Genomic DNA, 12,571 nt, shown 5'->3' on the forward strand with positions numbered 1-12,571 from the left:
TAGTTGGAAATTTATGTCTGTTTGAAAATTCAACTATTTTGTTTAAAATTCTTTTTTTATTTTATTGAAATTTAACTTTTTTTCTGTTAAAAATTTTAATTTTTCTTTTTTGTCTGGAAATTGATCTTTTTCACTTGAAAATTCAACTATTTGTTTGAAAATTGGTATTTTTTTGTAAAAAGTTAATCTTCTTAGTTGAAAATTCGTCTTTTTGGGTTTAAAAATCATTGTTTAAAATTATAAAGTACTCTTTTCAGGTTAAAAATTAAAGTAATGTGTGAACAATTTTTTTTTGTAGTTGAAAATTTGTTGTTTCTTGTTGAAATATGAACCATTAATTATGGCTTGAAATTTTAACGGTTTGATTAAAAGTTTGACCATTTGCTTTAAAATTCAACTAATTTATTGAACTTTTATTACTTTGTATAGCTTTCTGAATTTAAATATTAACTATTATATTTTCTGTTGAAAGTTTATCTTTTTTTAGAAAATTCGACATGTCTGGTTAAAAAGTTAACTGTTTTTTCTTGTTGTTGTTAAAGTTTAATCTTATTTGTCTAAAAATTCGAGCATTTATTGAAAATCCATCTATTTAGGTAGAAAGTTCTAGTATTTGGTTGGAACTTTAATTAATTTGTTGAACATTTAATTATTAAAAAGATAAATTAATTTTTTATTCCTTTGGTATCAAGGTTAATATTAAATTTTCAATAAAAATAAAAATTTTCGAAATTAATTGAGCTAAAATTTAATTTTAATTAATATTTCAAAATTATTAAAAATTAAATTTTAGAAATAATATATTATTTATATTTAATAATATCTAATTTTTTATTAAATGAATTTAATTCAATTAATAATTTTTTATAAGAGTATTTAGTTTTTCTTTTGCTTTAAAGTTCAACTATTTGGTTGTAAGTGCAAATTTTTTGTTACTAGTTATTTTTTTCTTATGGATATTTAAACTATTTTTTTGGTTGAAATCAATAAATCGATTTTGTAATAACTTTATTTATTTTGAATTATCAAATAATATATTTTTCGTTAAGTGTTAATTTTGTTGTTAAAAATGCAACTGTTTTTTCCTGAAAATTAATCTTCTTTGTTTAGAAATTCAACTATTTTTTTTAAATTAAATTATTTTGTTGAAAATTTAACTTTTCGGTTCAAAAATCAACTATTTTGTTGAAAATTCGATTTTTTTTGCTTAAAATGTTAAACATTGTATTTTTCTTTGAGAATTCTACTTTTGTAGGAAATTTATTTTTTCTGTTTGAAAATTCGATTATATGGTTAACAATTCATTTAACAGGTAAAAAGTTCTAGTATTTGTTATAAAATTAATTAATAATTCAACTTTTTTGTTGAAAATTCAACTGTCTTCTAAAAAATTCAATTATTTTTTTAAAATTCAACTGTTTGTGGTTGAAGTCTAATTTTTTTATTTGAAAATTCGACTATTTGGTTGAAAATTTATTTTTGTAGTTTAAAAATTTAATTATTTCGTTGAAAAGTTCTCCTTTATTGTCGAAAATTCAACTTTTTTGTTAGAAATTTTGCTCTTTTGTAATGAAACTTCATCTCTTGTGGTAGAAAAGTAATCTTATTTGGTTAAAATGATTAAATAAATTTGAAATAGAACAATTTTAATCTGTAATTGTTTTATTTCGTTTAAAAAAGATTTTATGTTAAAAATACTACAAGTTTAAAATGCTGTCTTTTAAATATGAATCGTCAGAAATGAATTGTCCAGTAAAATATTCGGAAAGCTTGAAAATGAATTTTTTCCGCCATCCGATCAAAATAATCTTTTGGATCCATATTTGATTCATATCTCAGAGCTCATAAAATCTTTCAAGTTCTCGCCTAAATGGTATTTCTGAACTGTCTTAGAATAGATTTCCAAATTTCCGAAATCGATAAGCCCTCGGATTTTCTGTTAAACACGAGTTTAAAAAAATATTTTTCTCTTTTTAGGGTGAAGATCTGATAGAAGTTTCTTCGCAACTGATTTACCAAGGAGAAGCGATGAGAGTGACGACAGGAATGTGGACCAGTAATATAATCCTCTTTCTCTTTGATCATCAACTCGTGTATTGCAAGAAGGACATTCTGAAGCGGAACACGTATGTCTACAAGGGTCGTATTTACCTCGACACTAGTGATGTTATCGACGTACCTGACGGAAAAGGTATTAGTTTTTTTTAATTTATTTTTTATTTTTCAAATTATTACTAATTATTATTTTATTATTATTATTTTATTTTTTTATGTATGGCATGACTTTTTGAAGCTCTTCACCTGGGGTGATTGCTAGTGAGATTATAATTATGATTATATTTAAAGTATTATCAGTTTGTTTTTAAGATTAAATAAATACAATATTCCTCAGATTCTTGAGAAAATTTAAAATTATTTTGGAAGATTTCAAATATTTTGATCAAGATTCTAGAAATTGTTGAGAAAAAAAATTTATTCTAGAGGATTTCAACAAATTTTAGAAGGAAAAATATTGAGTTTTAAAGTATATTTATAACTTTTAGAAGTTAGAATTAAATTTAAAAAATATTTTATAAATTTTCGGAAATCTTCCAATGTTTTAAAATATTTTTAATCTTTTCAAAAATTCCTGAATAGCTTTTTTAATTGACTCATATTATTCCTAAAATTCTGAATAATCTTTTTCAAAATTAAAAAAATTGTAGATTTTTTTCAATATAAAATATTCGAATTATTTGGAAAATTGCTAGCACAGAAAAATTCCTTCATCTTAAACAATGACCAAATTATTTAAAATGAAATAATAAATAAAATAAGGTACTTTTATTGAATGAACATTCTTGGTTATTTTTTTATTTATTTTTTATTAAAACAATTTAATAACTTTTTAGATTCGGGAATTTGCAAATTCGGTAATATTATAAACTGGCAGGAATGTTACTATTCTGGAAATTTTTAATTTTAATTTTTTTAATTTTATCATTTTTACAATTTTCTATTTCGAATATTTTATTTTTCGTGAATTTTACAGTGTCCAGAATGTTACATTTCGAGGCTTTACAGACTTCCAATTTTTAGAAATGTTTTAAAATCTTTTTAGCTTTATTTTAATTCATTTTTGAAATAAAAAAAAATATTAAAAATTTTCCCATTTTTTTTCAAAAATTTATATTATGTATTTAATATTTTGACATCTTTTAAAATAATTCGCATTTTTTTAAACATTTTTTTTTACTGCTACAAGATTCCAAAAATTGCTTCAAAATCTTGAAAATGATTTTTCAACATTTTTAGACGTATTTTAAAATTTGATGAAACATGTTGTAAATTTGTTCTTAAAATATATTTTGCAAAACAAAAATTATAAAAATTCTTTCGAGTAATCTTAAGAAATTTTTTTATCCACTTGCAAAATTTAAATATTCTTAAAAAGCTTCACATTTTTTTAGTTTTAGTTTTTGAAAATTTGTTTAATCTTTACAAATCTTCTGAAATCTTTTAAAATATACTCTTAATTTTAATTTCTATAAATAAAAAACCATTTTAAATTTCATCAGGAATCTTATATTTTTTTATTATTTTGAAACAGTTAAAAATTCTTAAAAGGCTTATCAATTTGATGTTGAAATATGAAAAATCTTCATTTTGTTTCAATTTTATTGAGATCTTTTCAAATTACAAATTATTGTTGATTTTTTTTAAACTTCCAAAAATCTTTTTAAATTATTCAATTTTTTTTAAATTCTGGAAATTAAAAAAAAATTAATTTAAAATCATCTAGATTCTTTTTGTACAATTTAGGAAACCCTTTGAAATGCTTTAAAATATTTTTAAACATTCTCTACAATTAATACAAAAATAAATAAAAAATCATTTTAAATTTCCCAAAAAATCTTACAAAAAAGTTTGTATGATTCTGAATCATTTCAAATTCCATAAAAAGCTTGTAATTTAGTTGTTCTAAATCGTAAAAGAATATTGAAAGCATTTTAATTCCTTAAAAAATGGTAATCTCTCAACTAACAAAATTTTCATGGCTATGTCAAAAACATATTTTTAATTTTTTAAATTCAAAAATAGCAATTTAGTGGTAAAAAAGCTGATTATAAAACTCGTTTTTAATATTGCTACTCTTAACCCTTAAACGGTACACTGGTGCGAGTTCGCACCCGACGTTTTTTAATTATGTTGGCATTTACGCAAACACAGCTGCAGCAGACGTATTTGACACACTGGGGTTTTTTGTACCCCAGCCGAAAAACTGTTATAAAAATTTAACGTTTGTGTATTTTGACTTGCCAATTTTTTCACAGCTTCTATGGATATCACTTTTTAAAGAAATATTGGTCTCATATAAATATTAATTTAAATATACCAAAAAATTATTTTTAAAAAAGTGGGTAAAATTGCGTCTTTTGCAAAAAAAATCACAACTTCTCCAATTATTGATAAAAGTCGCTAAAAATTTGAGTGAGGTTGCTTAAGATGTACTATAAGAGAAAAAAAATACAATATTAGTGGTCCTTCCAAAAAAGATATTTATTTTGGAAATTTAATGGAGGATTTTCGCGGAAAAACATTGTTTTATTTCAATTGAATAACATCAAATCTTTATTTCTATTGGCTAGAATGTTATAAATTTTATCTGAAAATTATTTTTAAAAAACATTGAAACTGGCAAACGAGCAATTACAATTATACCAATCTTCAGTTTCCTACGCAATCTTCGCAGATGCACAACTGCTTTATCCATTTCGTCATCTTGGAGCAGCTCGTCGCATATGCGTCGAAAGCGTAAATTATAAACCATATAAAATGTAAAATACCATATTAGATGTTGTAAAAAAAAATTACAGCATGAAATCAGGTATCATTCTTACTGTTTTGTTCACTTAGACTCTAATTCACCGAGAAAAAAAACAGCAACTCCAAGTTAATATGCTCAACCTTACTTGACACACTGGGGTACAGCCAACCCCAGTTGATTTTAGACAAGCACTGCAACGTACTGGCGTTCTAAATGTGACGCCAATAGCTGTAGGGCGTAGTAGTACTCTCTAACTAATGCCAGATGGCGTTGTATACCTGATTCTATCGAGTTTGAGTACATAAAATTAACTTGGAAATATGCTGGGGTATGCTGCACCCAAGTGTGAAGCAAGGGTTAAATATTTGTTATACATGCTAGTTGTTTATTATATATTCCATATATTAAATATTAAATATTAGCATTGCGAACAAATCAATTCGCACCAGTGTACTGTTTACGTATGCTCGGTTGGAGTGTACCGTTTTTGAGTTAAAAAATATTACAAAACTTCCGCTTTGAAAATCAATGCATTTTTTCATTGTTCAGACCGTACTGGTATTCAGCTCGTACTCTTTATGTGTGATCTCATTAGAAGAGCTTTTTTTTAAATAATAATTTTGGGGACTAAAGAGTTTTTTTAATGATTAAAATTTTTATTCTTGCAGATCACCAACTGGGAGTCACAGTGAGGCATTGTCTGAAGATTTATAGTTGCGTAAGAGATAAATGGCTTCTCTTTTGTTGCCGAACTGCAGATGAGAAGCGTCGTTGGCTGGGAGCAATGGCGGAAGAAAGAAGACTTGTAGCGCAGGATAGAAATGATGGATTAGAATTTCCACCTGCAGCCAGACAATTAGCGAAACTTGCTGCTAGCAGACAACGCTGCAGACCCCCAACTAAGCCTCGTAGTAAGTATTTTTCTCAAATAAAAAAAAAATAATAAAAAATTGTAGCAGAGCTCAGTTCTTGCGAGTTTTTTAACTTTATTGATTTTTCTTTAAAAATGCGGCTAATCGACTTTCAAAAATCAGTTTTTGACATTTGCGCTAATGTAGATGTTAAATATTTTTTCTTTAAATATACAGACATTTACAGAAATTTTAATGTTTAAAAATCGTGATATATTATGGATTCTTTGATAGTTTATGATTTTAATATCAGAAAGTAAAAGTCTAGGCTCGTGAACGCGCGCCTTTTATTCGGAAGATTTTTATATTCAATTTTTTTAGTTTTAAATTATTTCTTTAAAATCAAAGGATTTTAATATATTTTAAGTTATTTCTAAAGATTCCAAAGAATTTCAAGAGATTTCGTTTTAAAAAATGTGAGAACTTTTAATATTAGGAAATAAAAATCCAGAGAAAATTATAGAGTTTTGAAATGTAAATCTTTAAAATGGAGGAATTTGTAATTTTCACAAATTACAATAACAGGGTGGCCGCTGGACTGGGAAATCGGGAAAACTGGGAAATTACTGTGAATTTCTTTTACCGGGAATTTTGCAAATTTGTAAAAGAAAAATATGTCCACTTTCGATCTCAACAGTTTTTAAATAATTAGTTCAATTTTTATGTTTTGCAATTATGCCATTATTTAGCTTAAAATTCATAATTCCAAATTTTTTTACTCTAAAAAATTTTCAGTTAACAATTTTTATTTTTATGTGTATAATTTTAATTTAAAGAATTTTTTAATGCTTTTTGAAAGACTCGAACAAATAAAAAATAAAAGCCTTTAATGTTAAAAATTTTTGATAAAAAGCATTTTTATTTAATAAATAAATTTTTTTAATTTATCTGTAGTTCAAGTAATAAAAAAGTGAACAAAAACGATTTGACAATTCGATTTTAAAGCAGTTCAATATTTAAGAATTTTCAGATTTTAACGTCTTTTTGAAAGCCCCATTTAACAAATATGAAGGTGTGACTGAAATTTTATAAACTATTTTCAACTTAAAAATAATTTCATAATAATATATTCTTAATTAAAGGATTTTATTAAATTTAAAATATTGTTTTCGTCTAAAATATTCAATTTTTAACACATTCAATTTGTAATTTTTAATTTAAAAAAAAGATTAAATATTGAATATTCAGCAATATTTGAATTTTTATTTGCAACAAGTAAATTGAAACCAAATATTTAAAAGTAAAAAATCATTAACTGAATTGTTTGACATAGACAACCTGGAATCGTTAAAATTTCGAAGAGCCTTTAAACTTTGAACGTTATAATTTTAATTGTTGTATTTGAAAAATGCTTATTTTGTAAGTGAAATTTTAAAATTTGGATGTATAATTTACAAATTTACATTTGTAGAAAAAAATTGGGTAATTTTAAGAGATATTTAGGAGTTTTAAAAAGATTGAAAATTATCTTGAAAATCTTAAAAAGTTTTCTTAAAATCTTCTAGAATCTTTTTGGAAAATTTTGTTTAAATCGTTGAAAAACTTTTTAAATATTCTCTTTAAATAATTTTTTAAAATGCAAAGTTATTTTTAATTTTTCTAGGAATCTTAAGAAAATGTTTTTATTCTTTTGAAGCCTTTCACAATTCTTGAAAAGAATCTAATTTTTTGTTTAAAATCTACGAAAATCTATATTTTTTTTATCATTTCAAGTTTTACATTAAGTTTAAATCTTTTCAAAACCTCTACATATCTCTTAAATTACTCAAATTTCGCCTACAAATAATAAGTGTTCAATTGTTATTTAAACATCCAAATTGTAATGAAATTTTCTAAAATTTGCAGGATTTTCTGAAAATTGCAGAAAAAAATTTAATTCATTTTGACAGATATTTAGAAATTCTGAAAAAATTTCCAAAATAATTTTAAATTTTAAAACAAATTTAAAACAACTTCTAGATTTCCCAAGATTTTGAAATAAAATTTTGAAACTTTTCAAGGATGTTGGAGCTATTTAAAAAGAAAATAATTGAATTTCTAATTTAAGAAGTGTTCAGTTACAATTTTTTCAAATGTTCAATATTTTACGTTTCTAGCTTAAAATTCCTTAAAATAATATAATTTTGAAAATTTTAAAGTCCATTGATTGATTTTTTAATTTAGAGCATTGAAAATGGTAACGTAGATTTATATTTTTTACTTTGAAAATGTTAGTACCTTCAATTTTATACGCGTAAATTATTGAGAATTTGAATACAAAATTTTTTAATTAAAAACTTTTAAATTTCAAAATTTAACAGTTCCACTTTGAGTGCTTTCATTTTCAGCTCAGTTTTTATGCTTTACGTACCTAATTTCTTTAATTTGGAAGATTTGGATTTCAAAACTTGATGTTCTATTTCAAAACTCATCCAAATTAGAAAAAAAATACTATTTCTACATTTGTAAAATTATACGGGTTTAAATTGTAAATCTTCAAAACTGAAGAAACTTTAAATTTAAAATCGTAAAAATTGAAGAATTTTCTTTTGTAGTAAATCTTTCGAATAAAATTTTTTAATTTTGATAATTTACAATTGCCAATTTTTGTAATTTTCATCTTTTATATGCGAAATTTCTTCAATTTAAAATATTAAAAATTAAAATCTTGCATTTTTATTTCCAAAATTATTAAAATTTTAGAATTTCATTGATTTATACATTTTTAAAATTCAAGAGTTTTCAAATGGAAATCTTAAAAATTGTTTAACTTTAAATTTCAATTCTATATAATTGAAAAGTTTTAATTAAAAAAATGTACAGTAAAAAATTTGGCAAGAGTTTTCAATTTGAAGCCTTCAAAATTGTAGAACTTTCAATTGTAAATGTTAAAAATGGTTCAAATTACAAATCTTTAAAATATAAATCTTTAATTTGGAAGAGTTTTTTGTTTGGACAATCAAAAATTTCTATAATATTGACGACTTACATTCGAAAAATTGTTTATATGGAAGATTTAGAACTGAAACCTTGACTTTTGATTTTCAAAGAAATAAAATTTGATAATTTCTTATTCATACGTTTTTAAAATTGAAAAATAAACATTTAAAACTAGTAAATTTGTTTTTGTTTCTAATTCATCCTTAAATGAAATCTTATATTTAAATGAAAGTTACGAATTACTGAAAGCCCATTAAAACAATATTTTGCTTCAAAAATTTCCATTAAAAATTGTTATTTTCAAGCTTACATTTTAAATTTGTAGAATTCTAAATGCAGTCTTGATGACTGAAATAATTAGAAATTAAAAGCGTTTGAAATAAAAAATGTTTATTAAAAGAACATTTTTATTTGATCAACTTTATGTATGAACTAACTCATTATTTTAAAGATTGAATAATTTAAACAAAGTATGTGTTTCGACAAAATCCGATAGCCATGGCCTAATTTAAAATAAAATATCGATTTTTGTAAATATCTAAAATTTTCAAAAATGAATCTGCAATATTGTGAGGTAATTTTTTTAATTTTCCAGGATTTTCTAAAAATGCTAGGAAAAATTTAAATCATTTCAAAAGAAAAAGAAGTTCGAATAAAATTTTTTAAAATTATTTTGAATTTAGACAAATTTAAAACAACATTTTGGTTCTTCAAGATTTTGAGAATTTTAAAAGTTCAAAATTTGACAGTTCCACTTTAAGTCCTTTCATTTAAAGCTCAGTTTTTATTACCTCAAGTGGAAAATTGTTCAGCTTTAGTGTTCCATTTTTTAAATTTCATTGGCCGTGAAAAATGTTTGCGAACCGGGAAAAAAAAAAACGGAAAATGGCCGGGAATTTATTTCGTCGATTAAAACGACCACCCTGATGAACTAATTATATGGTTCTTTTTTTTTAGGTAAAACCTACAAACGAGAATCCGCTTACGAAATGCCGATTCTGCAAGTGGGCACAACAAATTCTCTGGGTCGAAAAGTCGGAACGTGGTTCACTTTCGGAAGCAGTAAAAAAAGTACTCGTCCCCAGCCATCCTGAGCCAGGCCTACCTTCGTCCCGTACATCGACCTTTAAAACGTCGCATTTTCAGTTGCAATCGTAACTTCGATCTGAAATCAGATCTACGATTTCCGTGGAATGCGCTTTTAGCAAAATTAGGTATGGCACGAAGGTTATTCTTTCACCAAAGCAAAATTGATATGGATCTGTATATAATCTCACCTAGTTTATAAACAACTGGAGTCATAAGCAGTTCGAAAACTGCTTGATAAAAAGGGAAATTGGGTAAAATCTGGAACTTATAGAAAATCTTTGAATATTTTTTCAACTGATGCTGTTATTTCATACTGTTATTACACTTTTCCTTCGAAAAATTGAAAGAAAAGCAAACTGATCTCCACCTCAAATTTCAAATCACGCACAAGTATCCATTTTCGTAAAATGTAAGTGTTACACCACTCCGAATTTCAAAAGAAACAGGAGCTGTTATCGTGAATGAACGATTTAAAAGGGACCTTGATGGGAAAAGTTGAAAATACCCAATTTTCCCGTAACTGAGTTCTCTTTTCTGAAATCTCGAAAAATTATCTCGAGAAGTGTTTGACGAAATGAGGGTACATAAGAAAGAGAAAAGTAATCTTACAAGAGGAGACACCGTCAATTGTAAATTTTAGCAGTAATATACGCTTTTTCCTCCATTTTTGAGAAAATCAACTTTGAAATATTCACCACACGAAATAGAGTTTTCGCCGCCTGCACTTTCTTTTTATTTATTAAAGTCTTTATAAACATAATTTTCTTTAATATTCTTAAAAAAATATACAAATAATAAATTTATTAAAAGTGAAATAAATGATATTGGCCAACGTTTTCATAAAAAAAAAATACAAAATAAAATGTAGCCGATTCCTGCACTTTCCTTTTATTTATTAAAGCGTTTATAAACATAGTTTCCTTCAATATTCTTAAAAAATTATACAAATAATGGACTTAGTAAGAGTATAATAAATTATATCTATCAGCATTTTTATTGAAATAATAAATAAAAAGAAAGTGCAGTCGATGCCTGCACTTTCATTTTATTTAATAAAATGTTTAGAAATATGATTTTCTTCAATATTTTAAAAAAATTATACAAATAGTAAATTTATTAAAAGTCAAGTAAATTATATTTATCAACATTTTCATAAAAAAATAAAAAGAAAGTGCAGCCAATGCCTATGCTTTCTTTTTATTCATTAATGTATTTATAAACATCATTTCCTAAAATATCCTTGAAAAATTATACAAATAATGAATTTAGTACGAGTAAAGTAAATTATATTTATCAACATTTTCATTAAAAAAATAAGAAGAAAGTGCAGTCGATGCCTGCACTTTCTTTTTATTTAATAAGTTTAGAAATATCATTTTCTTCAATATTCTCGAAAAATTATGCAAATAATGTATTTAGTAACAGTAAAGTAAATTATATTTGTCAACATTTTCATTTAAAAAAAAAATAAATAAATTGCAGCGGACGCATTCACTTTCTTTTTATTTATGAAAGTGTTTAAAATATGATTTCTTTCAATATTCTTGAAAAGTTATACAAATAATAAATTTAGTAAAAGTAAAATAAATTGGATTTAGAGAAATTTTAATTTAAAAATAGAGAAAAAGAAAGTGCAGGCGACATGTGGTGAATATCTCAAATTGTGGTAATTGTGAATTTTGGTTTTGGTTCGTAATTTTTTTAATGAAAGCTCATTTCTAGATTACTAATTTGACAAAACAATAATATTCGCTTTTTCGCCATTTTCGAGGAAATTTACTTTGAAATATTCACCACACGCCATAGAGTTCTCGACGCCTGCACTTTCTTTTTATATATTAAATTGCGTACTTAAGTATTCTTTAAAAAATATATAAATAATACATTTTATAGGAGTAAAATAAATGATATTTATCAACATAATAATAAATAAATAAAAAGAAAGTGCAGGCGCCGATCAACTTTGAAATATTCACCATACGCCACAGAGTTATCGATGCCTGCACTTTTTTTATTTATTTTTTAAATAAAATGTTGATAAATATAATTCAATTCACCTTTATTAAATTTATTATTTGTATATATTTAAAAGAATATTGAAAGAAATTGTATTTAGAAACACTTTAATAAATAAGAAGAAAGTGTAGGCATCGGCTGCACTTTCTTTTAATTTTTTTAATTAAAATTTTGATAAATATAAGCTTATTATTTGTATAATTTTTAAAGAATATTGAAGGAAATTATATTTAAAAAAACTGTATTGAGTAAAATGTAAGTGCAGGCATCGACTGCACTTTCCTTTTATTATTATTATTTTTTTTTTAAATTAAAATGTTGATAAATATAATTTATTTTACTTTTACTAAATTTATTATTTGTAAAAATTTTTTAAGAATATTGAAGGAACTCGTATTTAGAAACACTTTAATAAATAAAAAGAAAGTGCAGGCAGCGATAACTCTATGGCGTGTCATGAATATTTCAAAGTCGATATTCTCGAAAACGGCGATTAAACAAATATTACTGCTTTCGCAGATTAATATTCAGGTAATGAGTTTTCATTAAAAAAATTATAAACCGAAACCAAACTATTCAACTAGCGGTTATTCGAAATTAGCGGTATTCCCCTTGTTAGGGCGCAAACTTCAACGAATTGTGTGTCACTGCCTCTTCCAAAAATGTTGCATCGATTCTCATAACTGGCATCGAAGCTCTACTTTTTCGATGAACTATTGCTACAATAACGAAATTTCCAGTTGTTAAAAGTACAGTCAGAGAAAAATGCCACCTATGTGTAATAGATTGGTAATTTTGTCTTCGAAAATTTCTTGTACTTAAGAGCTTC

At 24.5% G+C, this 12,571-nt stretch overlaps 1 protein-coding gene across 1 annotated transcript in view; it reads left to right on the plus strand.

Moving 5' to 3' along the window:
- Positions 1-10,691, plus strand: part of LOC117182335 — a 603,484-nt gene extending 592,793 nt beyond the window's left edge. The window contains exons 17-19 of the mRNA XM_033375494.1: positions 1,978-2,191; positions 5,476-5,718; positions 9,595-10,691. Of these exons, the coding sequence (XP_033231385.1) occupies positions 1,978-2,191; positions 5,476-5,718; positions 9,595-9,731 (594 nt within the window). The 3' untranslated portion in view covers positions 9,732-10,691. The remainder of the gene's footprint in view (positions 1-1,977; positions 2,192-5,475; positions 5,719-9,594) is intronic.
- The last annotated feature ends 1,880 nt before the right edge of the window (positions 10,692-12,571 follow it).

This window comes from Belonocnema kinseyi, chromosome 10 (genome assembly GCF_010883055.1).
Source record: "Belonocnema kinseyi isolate 2016_QV_RU_SX_M_011 chromosome 10, B_treatae_v1, whole genome shotgun sequence".
Taxonomy (NCBI): Eukaryota; Metazoa; Arthropoda; class Insecta; order Hymenoptera; family Cynipidae; genus Belonocnema; species Belonocnema kinseyi.